General features: G+C 32.0%; 1 protein-coding gene across 6 annotated transcripts in view; it reads right to left on the reverse strand.

The window, feature by feature from the left end:
* Positions 1–3,239: 3,239 nt before the first annotated feature.
* LOC130443054 (uncharacterized) overlaps positions 3,240–18,353 on the reverse strand; it is a 61,860-nt gene continuing 46,746 nt past the window's right edge. For 3 of the 6 annotated variants that reach the window (XM_056777501.1, XM_056777502.1, XM_056777499.1), the window contains 5 exons: positions 14,306–14,525; positions 13,431–13,544; positions 7,394–7,683; positions 4,254–4,472; positions 3,240–3,765 (listed from right to left, as the gene is read on the reverse strand). In XM_056777501.1, the coding sequence (XP_056633479.1) occupies positions 3,284–3,765; positions 4,254–4,472; positions 7,394–7,683; positions 13,431–13,544; positions 14,306–14,525 (1,325 nt within the window). In that variant the 3' untranslated portion in view covers positions 3,240–3,283. The remainder of the gene's footprint in view (positions 3,766–4,253; positions 4,473–7,393; positions 7,684–13,430; positions 13,545–14,305; positions 14,526–18,353) is intronic. The other 3 variants (XM_056777504.1, XM_056777503.1, XM_056777500.1) reach the window with 2 other exon arrangements.

An 18,353-nucleotide genomic window follows, 5' to 3' on the forward strand; every position in this document is an offset into this window, starting at 1 on the left:
ATGATGCCCTTTTTTAGACTAGTTTATTAAACAAAAGTTACATTCATACAATGTGGTCCATTTATATGTGATAAATTCAATGTTAGCTTTATTATATACTGCGTGAAGAAAACCTGAAACAGGTTGATTTTTATTCTTAAATTGACAATTTCCAGTGTGAAAATATTATCCCCCTCCAGCCACCCCCTCTGAATTATAAGCACCCTCTTGAAAATATTAAATAAGAAAGGAGATCGTGAGGCACCTTGTAGGAAAAGAGTTTTATTCCTCTTTCACTAATATAAAGTTTTTGATAAAGTCTCTAAGACAAAACCGACGAAAACTTACAACTTTAAATAGTTGACACAACAGTCAGATGATAGAAGTTTTTTAAATTCTTAATGTAGTTCTCATTTATAATAAATAATATGGATACTGACAGTAGTGACGATTTTAATGATACTTCGCCAGAGATATCGAACAAAGCAGCAAAACTTTAGATTTGTTTCCGGAAATTTCAAGAAAAAAATATGAATACGAGAAATTTATGGATTGGAGAAGAAATACAAAAATAAAATCTTTTTCGGAAACTGTACTTTTGGTATACTTTGATGAGTTGTCGGAAACCTTAATGGCGTCTACACGTTGGTCACAATTCATTGTTGCGAAGTACTGTCAGTATAAAAAAAACATTGATATATCCACGTATCAGAAATCACGTTCATTTTGAAAAGAAAGTCCGACAATTACGTCCCCAAAAAAACAAACATATTGACACTAGACCAATTGCAGAGATTTTTAAACGAGTCCCAAACAAGGAATATCTACTACTAATAAAGGTAAATTTATTTAGACGTGACTTTTTTTTATTAATCGGGTTAAAACGTTCTTCGCCGTCTTCCGATTCCCAGTTTCCATTTTTCTCGATCTTCCCAAAGATCTTCTTCCAATCCTCTCTCTCGAATATCCTTCTCGATACCTTCTCTCCAACTTAATCTTGGTCTTCCTCTCTTTCTTCTTCCTTGTGGTGCCCAATTTAAAATTTGTTTGGGTATGCGGTCTTCAGGCATTCTTTGGACATGTCCGTACCATCTTAACTGATTCACCCTAATGTCTTCCGTAATCGTGTGTTGCACCTTCATGATCTCCCTGATTCTGTCGTTTCTTATTTTTTCCAGTCTTGATATTCCTGCCGCGCTTCTCCAATAATCCATTTCTGTGGCTTCAAGCATTTTGACTGTTTTTTCTTTTAGAGGCCAGACTTCGCTACTATATGTTGTTATACTTTTTATTATGCTATTGTATATTCGATGTTTGTTTTCCTTGGATATTTGTTTGTCCCGCAATACACTATTTAGTTGTCTTATTGCTTGTCTTCCTTGGTTATTTCTTTGTGCTATTGCTTCATCTAATCTTCCATCATTAGTGATGATCATGCCTAGGTATTTGTATTTTGTACATTGACTTATTTTTTGTTGTGTTTCTTCAAGTATTAAATTTTGTTGTTCTCCTCCAATACACATACATTCCGTTTTACTAAAATTTACTTCTAGACCCCCATTTAGACTTTTAGAATTTAATTTTATTTTTCCCTTGAATTAACATGATTTTTTATAAATAGTGGGTTCTTCAGTAGATAAAAAAAAATTGAATAATGATTAAAAATTCTATTCCAAATTATGGTATATAGATATTTGTACTTTAAACAATCAGTAGTCCCGATTTCAAAACTCTCGGGTAGCAAGAATTTTTTTAGTAAAATTTTAATTCTGGTTGTTTTATTTGCAGACAGCGGTAGCTATAGGCGTAGCAGGGGCGTGTAGTAGAGGGGAGCTGTGGAAGTTAAGAATCGATAATTTAGATGATTTAAATTTAACAAACTGGTTTAAATAAAACAAAAAAGCCAAGAACGTTCTCTGTAACGGGATAATTTTATGAGATATATAAAAAATATGCGGCTCTTCGACCGATTGATTTACCAGGAAAACATTTCTTTTTAAATTACGGAAAATCTACTAGACAGGTAGTTGGCATTCACAAATTCGGTAGAATTTCCAAGACAATTGCAATTTTTTTAAAATTAAAAAACCCACATCTATACCCAGGTCACGGCTTCAGACGTTCTTCGGCAACATTTTTAGTAAATGCAGGAGGGAACATATTAACCTTAAAGCGCCATGGAGGATTGGAATCCAGTTCCGGGGCAGAAAGATACGTCGAAGGGTCTATTAAAAATAGAATTCACGTTGCTAATAAAATCGTCAACTCCACTCGAACCCTTTACAGAAATGAACGATCAACCCTCAACATTAATAATTAAATTAACATAACAGAAAATTTGATAAAACAATATGAAGTTCCGGGTTTAATTAGACAAAATTGTAAAAATTTCCAAGCCATTTACTTTGTTTCTCATCTTTGGAGCCACTTAGTATTCTACCTGTTACATTCCTCAATACAGTTGGTATCTGTATTTTTTGTGTGTATTATTATCTAGTTTAATTCTAGGTAACTTTTCTTGGTTCAGTTTTGTAAATACTAATAAATCGCTACCCTGGTGGGCTTCTCTATAACTATAATGTATAGTATTATAGGAAAAAATTATTGATCCGTCCATTTCTTAAGAAAATTTCAACTTTTCAGAATTGTTACATAATAATTTGTAGAATGCCATTCATGTGTTACCAATTGAGGAATTATAAAATTTTTCATTCTTTGATTACTTATATCAGAGCTCTAAGGTAGTAAATGAAAGGGTCTTATCTAACCTGTGCTAGCAAATATATACAAAGCTTCTTAAAAAGACAGAATTGAATTTTCCGCAGAAATCCTCTTTCCATGACGATCTATTCATACTGGTACTGTAGGGTAATATAGGTTCTCTAGTTTAGTTACTTCTTCACTTAGTTATCCTTTTCCGTATTCTCTCATCTCTATTCTTTTAACTGAGTACCCGGTGTAATGTTCGTGTTAGCGAAGAATCCATATTAAGAAAGGACATACAATATTTAAACTAGAACACGAGAGACATTTGCTTCAGAGACGTGAGCACTGATGTTTTCAAAAAATGTATTATAAAAATAATAACAAAAATTCAAATTTCGAAGTAAATATTTGATTACTACGCATATAAATATTTGTTATAATCAAATTTTTAATCTTGGGTGCGCGATTTTCAATCAATGCTTTTTTGTTTTCATAGAACGCGTTGAGTACTACAGTGAATTTTTTTAAAATCTATTTGGGAAAAAATACCAAACACTATTCATTATTTTTTATTTAAAATTAAGAAACATATTTCATTTTAATCGTCGTCTTCGTCATCAGAATCGCTTTTAATGATTCCCAATTTTTTGGCAACACTCTTAACATTTGCTATCACTTCTTCTTGAACCAAATTGAAGCTCATGGCTAGTAACGAAATTCCAAACAACAAATACAAAGAACAGAGCGCTATACTTATAGTAGCTTTATCGCTTCTGCTCACTTCTTTAGCGGGTACCAAATCACCGAATCCGATAGTAGTTAAGGTAATGAAACAGAAATAGGCAGCGTCTAGGTATTCCCATTCTTCCCACGTCATAAATAGATACGCTCCCGCTAAAATATAACTAACAACTAAGAATACACATAACCATATAGGAACTGGTCGAATCCTTGGTTTACCGCTGTCGTAAGGATCATCACTATAATAGTAATCATCATCTGTATCTTCTTCTACATTACGGGTTCGTAGACCGTAACCTAATGGAGTCATCATTCTTGGACTGGGACTCTTTACAGTTGCTGAAAATAAAATATATTTGATCATTCGAAGGAAAACTGTGTTTCTAAAAGAAAGTCTCATTAGATCAGATAATATTTGTATATGGTTAGGATTTTCAATCCGAGGGGAAACGACTTGAATTATGCAACTTTCATCAAAGCTCTTAGTTGTAAATAAAGCTTCATTGTTAAAAATATTAACAATTTCTGTTAATGATAATTAACATATGACTTAAATCAATGAGAACAGAACATTTTAAAGCGCTGAATGACTTATTTTTAAAGCCTATTTTCTAAATATCATGTTTCCGAATATTGTATTAACGAATTTTGAACATCAGCTCGATTATTTTTCTTTCAAATAATAAAAAATTCATCTTATTCCACCCGGCCTGTTCCTATTAATATTTAAGTATTTAAACTTTTTCCAAAGTAAAATATAATGAATATCTCCGATAAAAATTGATATGAATAACGTTACAGCTTGAGTATGCTAAATATTCACTTACTATTTGGAGAACGCGATCTCCCTCTTCTTGAAGGTGTAGGTTTTCTAGGTCTTGAGAGAGTACGATCATCTTTGATAGAATCCAAATCTTCCTCGTCACTTGAAGAAGGTATTCCGGGAGGTTCCAAAAAATTTCTTGATCTCGGCCTGCTTTTGCACCTTCTTGGTGTTGATAGAGTAGCGAATCTCCTGTCAATTTCAGTTTGTCTAGGTGTGATACCTATAATAAAACTTACAGTCACTTCAGTCACTAGATCAGTAGGTTGTATGGCGACAAAGAGTGATAGTGTCAAAAATATCGTCATCATCTTAATTTGAAAACGTACCGTATTAGTTGTAGTCAAGTCTTGTTACATAAATGTGATACGTGAATAAATATCATATAATATATTTTGAAGTGCTTTGGTCAACTCATTGTTTGCTAGGTCTTTTCATATCCATACAAATTTATTTGTTTCTCATGTAATCTAATAATTATTGGTGCCAAGCCCATAAATTATTTCATCTTTTTCCTAAATATTTATATATTTACAAATATATCTCATTTTTTATTTATTGCCACGTGTATTTTAAAAATCTTCTTTGAAAATTTTATATAGATTTTATAACTTGTTATTCGGCTTGTTTTCCTTCAAACATTTTGAATATTCCTTTGTTAACGTATTGTAGGACATTAGTTCGTTATCAGCTTTCCATTCCATTCGGAAAAACTCACTAAAACCTCGGAATGTATTTGAAATCGTCCTTTACCTATCTACACTCAAGTGTTTGAATCAAAGTGAATTTTGGTTGATTTATGATGATATTATTCATCATATTGGCTGGTAAGTTTTAGAATATTTCTAACTTTGCTTTTTTATTATAGTGTTTAACAAATTCCTGTTATGTCTATTAATTTCATTATGTTTCAAACAAATTTTATATAATGGTGTGAATTTTCTATTTATTTGGGGACCACAACGAATAAAATAGAACAGATTCCTATTTTTTATATGTTAGGGCATAAACCTCTTATTATTCAAATCTGTTTGAGTTACTCTCTCTTTTTTGAGTAATTTCCATCTGTGTTTCCCTTTCCTTCTTCATTTTATTTTTTTCCCGTAGTTTTACAGCTGCCAGGTTGGAAATTCAATAAAGGACTCAACCGGTGTACTACAACACACCAACAAATACAACTCCATCATCTGGGAATCCAGTTGAGGGCTGCAACTCCCGTATTTCCATGGATAAGTCACAGTCTTGTGACTTGTGAATATAAAAAATAAAATCACCACAAATTTATTAAAATTTACTTTTACTTTAAGTGTAGATAGATAGAGAAAGACTTCAAATCCATTTCAGGCTTTATTGAATTTCTCTAATGGAGAGGGAGGTCGGTAACAAATTAATTTCTTCAAATGCTCGAAAGTCAGAATAAATAAACTCGAAGTGAATATTCCAAACGTTTGAAAAAAAAAAAACGTAACAAGCCCAATGGCATGATACAAATTGCTCTTTATTCGTTGTGTTTTTTTGGATACGCAGTTAATGCGAATTTATAATTTTTTGAATAATTTTATTTGTTGCTGAAACTTTTTTATATAAATATTAATTTGGACAATCGTGTTCGGAGATAGTTTTAGTTTGTGCGCAAGTGGTTTCCAGCTTTTTTTATTTACTTTTCACGTTTTTCCTTAAAATGCTGAAGGCGCCCAATTTAATGTCAATTGTTCACCCCAGTAATTTATATACTTTAACTGAGACCGAAAACCACTTCCTGAGGATTCTTTTGTACACCAGTTATCTATTCCTAATAGAATTTTTCCTTCAATTTTTTCATTATTTTATTTCCAACCAAAAAAATATCAACTCGCTTAAACTTTCACCCATTTAGCCCCTTCTATAATTAGGAGCTGTTCTCATATCATTTTGCAGCTGATATGACATTATTTTTTGCAGTTCTAGATTAGTCAGTCTTCTGAATACAATCGATTCTTGATCTATTCGAATGAAAAGCTGCTTACAAATATTGAATCCATAAATTTAGTATTTTGTAGACACTAGTATACCACAGCTTCATTTTACATTAAGAAAGTTAGTACAGTAGTTCACTCGGCTTTTATAATAAGAACATTCTACATCGAGCTCTACCCACAACTTGTTCCATTTCTCAAATCTTCACCAAATAATGAAAATGAAATATCTCATTTCTGGATGAAAGAATTTTTGTGTGCAGCATTTACTCACACAACTAAATGTCTCATATCGATATGTATTTAAACTATGATAATTTTACTGTAATCATGTTGTCATAATTGTTATGAAACATGGATGTTATTACATTACCACTAACTTCCTTCAAGTTGAAAAAAAGATCAAAGGAATTGACGATTCTGCCATTGCCCTAATCAACATCATTAATTGCATAAAGTACAATTGTAAACGATATGCCAAGAAGATGGAATAACGGTTTTCTACTGTCAGTCTATACTGTTCCTCTTTTGAATAGAAATATGCTGAAGAAAAAATTTTTGACATCATTCTTGACCATCTGAAGGTCTATGACAGAGTAGATGATAGAAACAAAGTATCCGTGAATACTGGAAGGAGTGTATTGCTAGTCGAAGCAATACTTTTAACAAGATTGTTATTCGGTTTCAATAAATACCGGATTTTTGATCATGTCTCGTATCTACCTTTATTATAAGCTAAAAAAAGAATAAAACAGCAAAAACCAAACATGTTTTGAATAATAAATGATAATCAGAAGCCGTTGTTCGACGCGTTTACTTGAACAATCTGTTATAAAATACTCAATTGAATAAAATGATGATAATAATAATCTAAAGATTGAGATAATTATAGATAAAATTAGGTGGGTATTAATAGTAAATCATATTCAAAAAAAACACGCATGTTAGCTGATTTTTTAATTGTCTAAGACAATTTTTTTCATGACCAGCATAGTTTTCTTCTATGGTCAAGTCAAATGCTACTTACGATAATTAATAGTTGTCCACTACATGCAGCTTCCGTTAATTTTGTTTGATTCTCAAATAAAAAATAAAATCTGATGAGAAGAAATTGTTACAAATCTGGAAATTATTAATATAATAGGAGGTTCTGGTGTTGTTAGTAAAAAAACAATCCAGGGTATTTTACCTTTACCTGGTATCGTCCTGGTAAACCCACCGTCTTTACCTACGACATACTTATTAAACAGAATAGGAGTATTATCCAACAACATAGGATCAAGTTCGATTGCAGTTTCTTTCACTGACTTCTTTCTATCTAATGAATAACCCCTGAGAGGCGGGATGTGGTTTTGAGGATTATGGTTGGAAATTGTAGACGTTCGACTGATTTTTCTTTCTTTTTCGTCATGTTTCAAGTATCTACTTGTCCTAGAACGGGGAAAACTCAAACTTCTAGATGGTATTTCATCCAAATATCTGTAAAAGAGAAATTTGTGGAAATTTAGTTCATTGCTGTTCGAGTGATTCGTGATATCTGATATATATTAAGAGTTTTTTGCAATTTTGAAAAAAAAACATCAACCTTTATTACCCACTGAATCATTTGATTGCCTGTGAGTATAGTTTGTACTTGTGATAGATCACTTTTCATAGAAGATGTTTCTACAATATAAAACACTATGAAATATATATAAAGGACGAATATGGTAGAATTTTAACAGAAGGAAAAATAATAAAAATAGTGAAGTCATAATTTATGCAACTACTGATAGGGACAGAAGATAATAATGACCTTAATAAAGAAACTGATAAATGAATAAAAAAGGAGACCACGTTCTAAGTAAAGAAAATATAATGAGTGAAGAAGTTATAGAAGCTATCAAATGGTTAAAAAATGAAAAAGCTGCGGGTTGCGACAAAGTAACACCTGAAATGTTGAAAGCTCTTGAAAAGAGTGGTATAGATCTATTCACAAAAATATGTTACATAGCTTGTAATACTGTAAAGATACCAAAATACAGGAAAGTAACATTGTTACCACCCATTTATAAGTTAAGAAATAACAAGCATTCAAACAACCAAAGAGAAATAACGTCGATAAAAGTTTAGGTAGATAATACACTAAATGATGCACACAGTGGATTCCATCAAACAAATTATAGATGAAGATGCATTATGTGAATTTATTGATATGAATGAATATGAATGAATGAGACAATGTAGGGGATTGAGTCCATTACTTTTCAACACGTTTTTTAGATGATATAATAAATATCTGCTCATCCAATTTAAAGAATGTGTGCGTTGGAAACAAAAAGCTGCAAATCGTGAAATATCTGAAGAAGCTTATTCTGATGTTAAAGTCCTTCGACATTTGAAACAACACACAAAGCAGTTTGGTATGAGAATAAATATAAAAAAGACTGCAGTAATGGCACCTAAACAAAAAATGATAAGCATAGAATTAAAGAGACATATTGTTATTGTAGTGGTAGTGTACACAGTGTGGTTTGTATGAATATCACCAACGGTTCCAAAAAATTCCAAAAACTTAATGGCCAAAATGGATACAAAAAACCCATTGTGAAAGTGAAGCCACTTAGCAAAGAACAAATGGATCCAGCGTCGATGTCATTTCCAATTTAAGGAAATCTGAAGATCACAATAATAACTAACGAGTGATTTTTTTGCTGGTATCTTTTTAACAACACTGTTTTTGACAGATCACGCGTGAATCGTGTCATTGTCAAACTTGTTCAGTTTGGTCTAACATTTGGTGAATGGTAGCTAGCAAAGTTGGGAGAGATCCACTTTTTTATCGAAAAATTGTGTTCAGCGACGAAGCTCATTTCTGGTCGAATGGATACGCCAACAAACAAAATTGCCGCATCTGGAGTGAAGACCAGTCAGAAGCATTGCAAGAGCTACCAATTCATCCCAAAAAAGTCACTGTTTGGTGTGGATTATGAGCCGGTGGCATCATCGGGCTGTACTTCTTCAAAAGCGGCCGGAACGTTACTGTGATTAGCGAGCGCTACCGCGTGAGGATTGACGATTTTTTTGTCCAAAATGGAATTGGAGATTCCTGACATGTGGTTTCAACAAGACGGTGCCACATTCCACACGGCACGGGAAACAATAGCCGAATTAAGAACTGCCTTCTGTGAATAATTCATCTCACGTTTGAGGCCCGTCAATTGGCCGACTAAATCGCGTGATTTAACGCTTTTGGGCTATTTCTTGTGTAGCCATGTTAAGGCTAATGTCTAGAGGGATAAACCAGCATTTATTGACGCACTGGAAGCCAATATTGAAGCTTTTATTCGTGAAATACTGGCCGATGTATTGAAGGCAATGTGCCAAAAAAAAACTTAAGCGGAGTCGCGGCCAAGATTTGCCTAAAATCATCTTTAAACATTAAATTATACTGATCGTTCTATCGATTTCAATCAAGATTTCATAAATTTTTTTGTGGTTTTTTCAAAATCAAATCCTATACTTCTTAAAAAATCACTGATTACCTGGATGCTCTATAATTATAGATCTGATACAAGCATGCATATTTCTTACAAAATGAATCCAAAATACGTTTTATATAAAATAGTAATTGCCTAAATTTCATATTCAAACGAACAAAATGTTGGACAAATTGTATAAGTATATTGAGGAAAACAGAATGGACTTACAGTTGAAAATATAAAGCTGCACTACCTGGGGCATATGATGCATGGCAAGCAATATAATATTTAGTAAATCAATGGAAAATAGTAGACAAAATACGAATTTCATAATTGAACAGTTCGAGAAAAAGGTTTGGATGCAGTTTGGGGTACTTAAAGTGGAAGAGGGTCATCAAAATATGTCAATGTAATTTTGGAATATATAAGCTTCATAATAACAACTGTTTTATATTTTGCTTTTCGGAGAAATGAGGATCTACTCGAGTCAATTTCAAACACAGGTAAGCAATTCACAAGATACAAAGAAGCAGAATATTTTCTTGTATCTTGAGAAATCTTATTTTCCAATTCAGTACGTTTTGCAGATTTCAAAATAAAGCTGCTACCTATATGAAATTCCAGCGAATTGTATTTATCTGCGTGCTTTCTAAACATATAACTACACTCGCAAATCTAATTTTTTCAAAGATAAAATGTCGTTATCTGACAAATTTTATAGCACATAAATAAAAAGTTCACTAGACTTTTCATAATATTTATAAGATTAATGATGATTACTTTATGACATGTTATATACAATTACTTTCAGTACTCACTTATTCTATTCTTAGATTGAAAAATTGATTATTGGGAATATTAGTTAAATTCTGGAGTGAACCGATATTTCAAGAAAATGTATAATGAGGACAATAAATACTGATAATCTGGAAATTAGATCAAGGAATTATTGAACACCATTTATCGAATCAAAAATTGCACTAATATTGATGAGTTATTTAATCCAGCCAATGGGCTTGTAAAATTGAAAAAAGATTCGAAAATGTGTGTAGAACGTGATAGACTTAGTTTCAGCTGGATACGAGATACTTAATGTGGGATTTGGTTTTATTTGGGATGACTTTGATACAGAAATATTTCTCTCTATGGAGCTTTGGTTGTTTTCGTCGTAATTAGCACAGGATTGGTAGATATTTCTAGCGGATAAAATCTTTATTGCCGGAATGAAAAAGAATTACATGAGATGAATAACTTAAATCACAACTTTGAAAAACTATATATAAACAGAAAATATAAATAAATAAAGTGGTTTCATTTGGATGTTTAGACTATATAGAACACTCTATGCGTCTTTATTCTCTCTTAAATACTAAACTTATTGTATATAAAAGCTATAATTAATTATATTTATGGTCGTCACGACAAATAAAAGGGTAAGTAATTTGATAAGTTAATGGAACTTCAAGTGTCTAAGGAATATATAGAACCAATTAAGTAAGACGTTGAGGACGGTCAGTCTACAATAAATCGTAACGAATACGAATAGTAAGTAGAAGTTTAATAGGTAGATTTATGATTCTTAACATTCACATTAATATAAGACAGAAACTAGGTAATCCGAGACGATACGTTAATGGAGGATAAAATTAGAGACATATTTTATAACTTAATATATGGTTAACAGATTTTAAATAGTTCAAATCAGGAGTGGCGAGATAATTCAGGTCTCTGCCTTGAGCATAGAGCGAACGTTCTGTTGTCAAGTATAAGAAAGTTATAATCAAGGTACGTACGTAGTTTGTTCTAAATCGTGTGCAATATTGGCACTAAATTGACTCTATATCAGAATTATATAAAGTATTCGTTTAGTTGTATCGTTAATTTCGACCAGTTTTCCATTTCAGTGTACTATCTAGCATAACGCGATAAATCATAAATATTATTGTTAAATGCTTAAATACAACACTGAAAAACGCCAAAATCAACAGTCGAAACCAAACGAAATATGTTTTTTATATGTATGTTCCTTGGCCCACCTTAGCGTCACTTTGATTCCTTACCGGGGTTACTAAGAATACATTTACTAGTAAAATTTACTGACTTTGTCGAGCGTATATATTTTAAGCGGTTCTTCAAAACTCAGTCAGGTATATTAATTTTGTGGTCTAAAGTTTCCAAATTCCATGAGTTGAGTGATGTCAATTACGAAATTTTTCACCAAATTAGGGGAAAAGTCATCGGTAATCGGTCAAAATTTGAAAGAAGTTTAGGTACGGAGAGAGTCGATGAACCTAATATAGAGCACACATCAGAAAATGTTATGCATTCACAGGGGTTAATCTGTTTGGCTTTGTGTGAATATTGCACCCATGCTACTAAAGCTACCATCAGTTTTTGGCTATTAGTTAGAAAGCAATGATTCTACACTATCCATACAGCACATATCTGACTCCATAAAAATTCTGGCCATTTCCTAAAATGGAAAGAAATCTGTATGAATCATTTGAGTTAATTCACAATTAGAAGAGGACAGTTTGGAAAAGTTATTATAGACAGGCCTCCAAACTTGCTACCTGAATTGGGAGGAGCGGTGGAGGCAGTTTTTGGCATACTAGGGTAGTTACTATGAAGAAGTTGCTTGAGATATACCACTTTTTATAAGTACAACATTTATAACCAAATTCTCGTTATTTAGCTGCCCCGCCTCGTAACCAGAATCCTAAGTGTGGATTAAGATTATATATATTTATATTTATCCAGACCCTGGAAAACTAATGGTTCAATAAGAAGTGATTGGAAGTTATGAAAAAGTTGGAAATGGAACGGAAAACAGATAATATGATACAATTATCCAGTTAGTCAACCAGCCTCGCACACTTTTTCAAATGTACTGATCACAACCATGAAGACTTTTTTACATTTTTCTTGGTATTATTGTGCCTAAAAGATAATGACTTCTACGCCTATTTAATGAGTGATGTTTTTATATCTGACCTATAAAACTCCTCAATAATCTAGGTCTCAATTGATAATAGAACTTTTAGATTCAAATCCGTATTTTTCAAGTTTAGTTTTTACAAACAAACCTAAGAATAATCCAATTTTTCTACGAGGTACGATAGAAAATACGGTGAACTGATATTTATTGCAGCACTTACTGACGTTTCTTAAGTTTGGACCAGTTCTGCATTATCATTGCTTTAGTAAAAGGAGCTTCGATCTTCAGTATTTGATTTTCATGACCCCTAAAAGTCTCTCTACTTGTCCTCATCGTCTTCACTTATATGTTTTCCACATTAAGACTTACAGCTCTAGCCGAAAATGATTCATAAGAAACTTTTCTTGATACAGTTCCCGACAGGACAGAAGACCACAACAGTACAAATAATAATCATCTAGAAAAAAAACTTGCAGAAAACTTCCTGTTACGGCATGTTTAACAATTTTATAAGTAAAAATTCAAAGGGACGTTTGACAATAGGAAAATCTGCGAAAAAGGAGACACCCGCTATCTTTCTCCAATTAAAATTCAAATATACAGACCACTAATTTGTTTAAATGAACAATTTACGATGATTTCTCAACACTTCCAAATAGATCAATTCTAATTTCATGGTAATTTTATGGTACCGGTTTACTTAATTTCCAAAATGTTTCAGTATCAACTCGTATCATAATATATTGAAATAAGTGAATACCACTATCTGAAGTGAATGAACTATATTGCTAACAGACTGTAATTTCTTTATTTGGATTTATACTCACCTCAATTCAGTATCTGAGTGTGATATTGGACCTCCCAAATCCCCATATCGTTTCAAATGAGCCCTTGGAGGACCAGTGTATCTCTGACCTTTAAACGATCTTGAATATCCTCTCCTATGAATGAATAACAAGTAATTGAGTACAAATAAAAAAAGTGTAGGGCGTGGTTACTGAGTATATGGGTTTTGAATATGAACAATCATTTTTTAGTTGGATCTTAATATTGAATGACAAAGGAAAATGAGCGAACCCTCAAATGAGCAAAAGACAGCCAATAAATTCCTAACAAATAAGCAATCACCTAGCCGAGATGGCTTAGACTGGCAGTTATCAATGCAGAATACGCGCACATAATTCTTGAGACTGATAAATACTTTTTCAAGAAAGAACAGAGACAAAGAAAAGATGAAACTGAAGGAGAAAAATGGATGAAAGAAAGCATTTAATGACAATAATATAACTTCAGATTATAGAAAAGATCTGATAACAAGAAATAGGGAACAAAGCGAACGAAAGGTCAGGAGAAAAGATGTATGTAATAGTAAATACATATTACTAAGTGGAAACATTATGAAAGTCTGCTGATCCGAATACATGGCAATCGGGGTCATGAGAACAATCACTAATACACCTGTTGCTAGAAGAAATAATGCTACTAAGAGAAGAAAAGATCGATATGTCTCACGAATAGTGATGCCTCTTTTGTTGAGAATTGTATAATCCGTCCAAAAACTCAAATTTTTTGGTGATTTAGGATCGAAGGATATTTTCCTTATTTTCTTTGAAAACTTTGAATGCGTATTTGAAAGCTGGATTCACAAGAGAATATTATAAATATGATAATGCTCGCTATAAAATTGAAGAGTAACACTAACTCGAATCTTGATGATCCTTTAAAGGATTTTCCTCTCTTCATCTTTTTAGGTTTCTTCTGACACATGTAACAACAAACTCTCCAATACAAAAATCTGAAAGAACTAGCCATAATATCACCGATGTTGGATAAACAGAGCAGCATCAATGGAATACCCAATATCGCATAAAATATGGTAACGACCTTACCCCAAGTAGTTTTCGGAGAGATGTGTCCATATCCTGAAAAAAAACAGAGCGTGAATTATACTGTCTAATGTACAAAAGAACGGGTTGTGAGAAAAAAAACGAAATAGAATTACGCATTAATGAATTTTCACCTCCAACTCTTCTTTAAGTAACTCAAACCCAATATTATAAAAAATACCGTTATGTCATATTATTATTTTGAGATGTATGTAAATAAAACTACAGATAAAATAAAATTTCAATATAGAGAAGAAAACCACAATGAGTAACAAATTTATAGGTGATAGTAATAAGTAATAATTAGTATATAAGTCCATAGCAGTAGAGTAGAAGCCACTTTCCAGTAAATATGCCCTCAAATTATTGATGATATCAATTTAATTTCAATTGGCAAGTGATTGTGCATTTTTTGCATTGTAAAATATTGAGCCCTCAACTAATTCTGAACGTGAAGTAGGTAGGTAAAGATCGTGTTTAGCATTCCTAAGTGGAGAAGTGTGTTTACGAATTCGGCATAGGGATTCGAAGATGAATAAGGAAGGAAGTGTCAGAATTTTTAATCCTTTGAAGAAATCCCGTTAGTGAGTCTGCTGTTTAGTAAATATCTAACAGCTCTTTTTGGGTAGTTTGAAGATTCGCTCAAAATGAGTCGTACCCCAGAAGCAAAGGGCATCTCGGAGATGCGACTCAATGAACCCTGGGTCAAAAATAAATACAAAAAAAACAAATATGAAACAGAATAAAAATACACACGAAATTTTATCATATCATCCAGTTACTACTGATTCCTATGTTGTGGTAGTCTCTTCATTTTTTTCCGTTCAGACATGAATATTGCCTGGAGCGCTATAGAAGGGATGCGTTTTTAAGCCGGTTAGTTCACTGCAAAAAGTGCACGAAAAAAGTAATTCCCATTAACTTTCACATTTGAAGCTATTTTTATTTTGTCAAGTGTTGTGTTACCTACTTTTTTTTCTAAAAGATTAATTGCTGAATGTCATGTACGAGCTCAAAAAAGTAATTGGTGTTTTAACCATAACTCACTTATTTTTTATGCTATTTTTCTTTTTAAACTCCATTTTGTAAGGTTTTTTAAGGGCTATAAGATTAAATTAGATCAATATTTTTTCTGCCTTTATTTTTGCATTGGTTGAATCTGAAGGGCTCGAACAAAATAATTTTCACTTAAATATGCAATCTTCGTGACTAAAATTCTTAATTTCTATGAGTACTAATTATTCATTTGTTTTTTTGGGGGGGAGGGGATAAAAGAAAGATACCCCCATGTGCAAAGTTTCGCCAACAAAAGAACCTGAGACTACAAGAAAGGGAAAAAAATCTTCAATCAAGATTCCACGGAGACTATCGATGCAACTGATTCTCAAGATTTTAAATCCGTAATATCAGTAACCATAAGTGGACCATCTAAAATTTCAACAGTATTTCAACTGTATCTCTAGCTTCTGTTAAGCGATCTTTTTCAAGATTAACAATTGAAAATTATTTAAGATGATCATTGCTTCGAAAAAGATTTCTGGGCTAGCAATTTTAGCAATTGAACAAGAAATTTTTTTGATGATATAAATTTTAGCGATGTAATCGATACCTTTGAAATAGCAAGTTTCAGAAAATATCGCTACTACAATACAATACAATTTTCTACTGTACCTATGTACCTAGGTCTTTGTTATCAGAAGTATCTGCATAACGTGTCTCCAAATAGTTAAATAAATGCTTTAAATTGGGTATGAATCAAAATTTATTTCAATTCATTTTGTTATGATTCTATTATGTTTGTTTCATGTTGAGGAAATGAACTGGAAGAAAGGATTCAACTTTATTTCAATGACCTCAAACTAATTTCCAAGCGTTTAGAAGACTAGTGGATTATTTGGTAAAAGGGGTAGATTTGTGTCTGTTTGAAAAGGGAGGAAATACTGAACACTTGGTTTAATTGAATTATATTTTATGCCTTCAGTCCTCATTCCAATTTGTTTCTTATGAATTTTTGTCTAATTAATAACTTGATCAGTACATCATACCATCATCGGCCATTACTTCATAATTTTCAAATCAAAATATTTCGAAAACGATACACAACATCGAGTCCTATGAAGACTATATTCCTTTTTGGTGTAAAGTAGAATATACAAACCGTGTAATTAGAGTCAGGTATAGAAACAAATTTATAGAATTTATGAATTTCCAAAATTTAATAAAATTATTTGTTTAAGGTTGTTGAGGTTAATCAGTTTTCATTCTACATATTCAATTGATTATTATATGTAATAATATATTATTAAGGGTGGTATTAACATGTAATACACTAATAATAGAAGTAATTTAGGGACATTTGGTATTGTCCATCAGTATATTCTTCAATTGACCTTTACCTTAATGTCATATACAATTAGTAACCCAATGCCCACTTTAATTGCGTATAATCTAATATTTAATTATTACTATTATCAATAGACCTACACTGCCAGAAAATACATTTACTATCTATCCAATAATACACATGCAAAGTCGTTAATATTTTTATTCAGTAGCGTAGGAATTCGACAAAAAAAATGAAATATTTTCTATCAAAGTAAGTAAATTAACAAAGGCAACACAAACTAAAGTACTTGTCAGTTCTTCCAAGGGGCCATTCATAAATTACGTCACACAAATTTCAGGACTTTTTAACCCCTCCCCCCTCCTTGTCACAGGTTGTCACAATTTCAAAACCCCCTCCCCCCTGATGTGACGTCACACATTTTTCAAATTTATATATTTATTCAAAAATAATCAAAAGAAAACAGTTATTTTTATTTTTTTCTTACTTTTATTATATAATCTTTGATAAAATTAACATAAAGAAGTCTCAAATATTTTAGACAACAGAAAAACAAACGACTAGTTAGGAAGCAACAAACGACTAATTAAATTTTGCGTGATGAATTTTGAATTTTAACATGTGATGTCACAAAGTTTTTGACCCCCCCCCTGCCCCTTGTCACACTATGTCACATTCCGATGATACCCTCCCCCCCCCATTAACATGTGACGTAATTTATGGATGACCCCCAAAATACGTAGAATTATTCATTTCATATTTTCTTCCATTACTCAGTTTTTGCCGATAAAGCAGATAAAGTTTGGCTTATTGTTTGATGTATGATTTTGCATTTGCCATTTTATTGGTATTTTGACATTTTTATTGCAGAAAAACTTTAGTTCTATGGAAAGATCAAGCTGTTATCAACTTCTTCTCTTAACTTTGTTTCGTTGTTTGTTTTGTTGTGAGTGAATCCGCGATCAAGCAAATTATCTCACCACTCCTTATAGGAACCAACCTCATTAATTTTGTAATCACCAATTTTTTGTTTATATCTCGTTTTCATGTCAGTTTTGTAGATAGCCAACTTTAACCACATTAACGTATCATACTTCATTATTTATCATTATTAATGTGACTGTGAACGACCATAAATATTCATATCTACTGATTTTATAATTATTCATAGTAATTATTGAATACAATAAGATTTAGTATTCAATGCAGCTTGTACACTGATACTGTGTTCTTAATAATTTGATATTTGTCGAATAGGTACGCTAATCAGATTATTGAGTTGTGAATTGAGCTATTTATCTTGCGGCACAGCTTTGATTTGAATTTTAAGGTACTGAAGCACCACAATCACTTTAAATGAATATATTTTCAGACGAAATAATTGGTTGAAATTTGTATTATAATTTCCACGTAAAAATGAACGAAAATATATTTTTGAGGCACGACCTCAAGCGACTCTTATTATATATCACATGTTCAAGATTCTTCCCTTTTCACTTCATTCCATTAATAGTCTTTTA

The sequence above is a fragment of the Diorhabda sublineata genome, chromosome 4 (genome assembly GCF_026230105.1).
Source record: "Diorhabda sublineata isolate icDioSubl1.1 chromosome 4, icDioSubl1.1, whole genome shotgun sequence".
NCBI classification, from domain to species: domain Eukaryota; kingdom Metazoa; phylum Arthropoda; class Insecta; order Coleoptera; family Chrysomelidae; genus Diorhabda; species Diorhabda sublineata.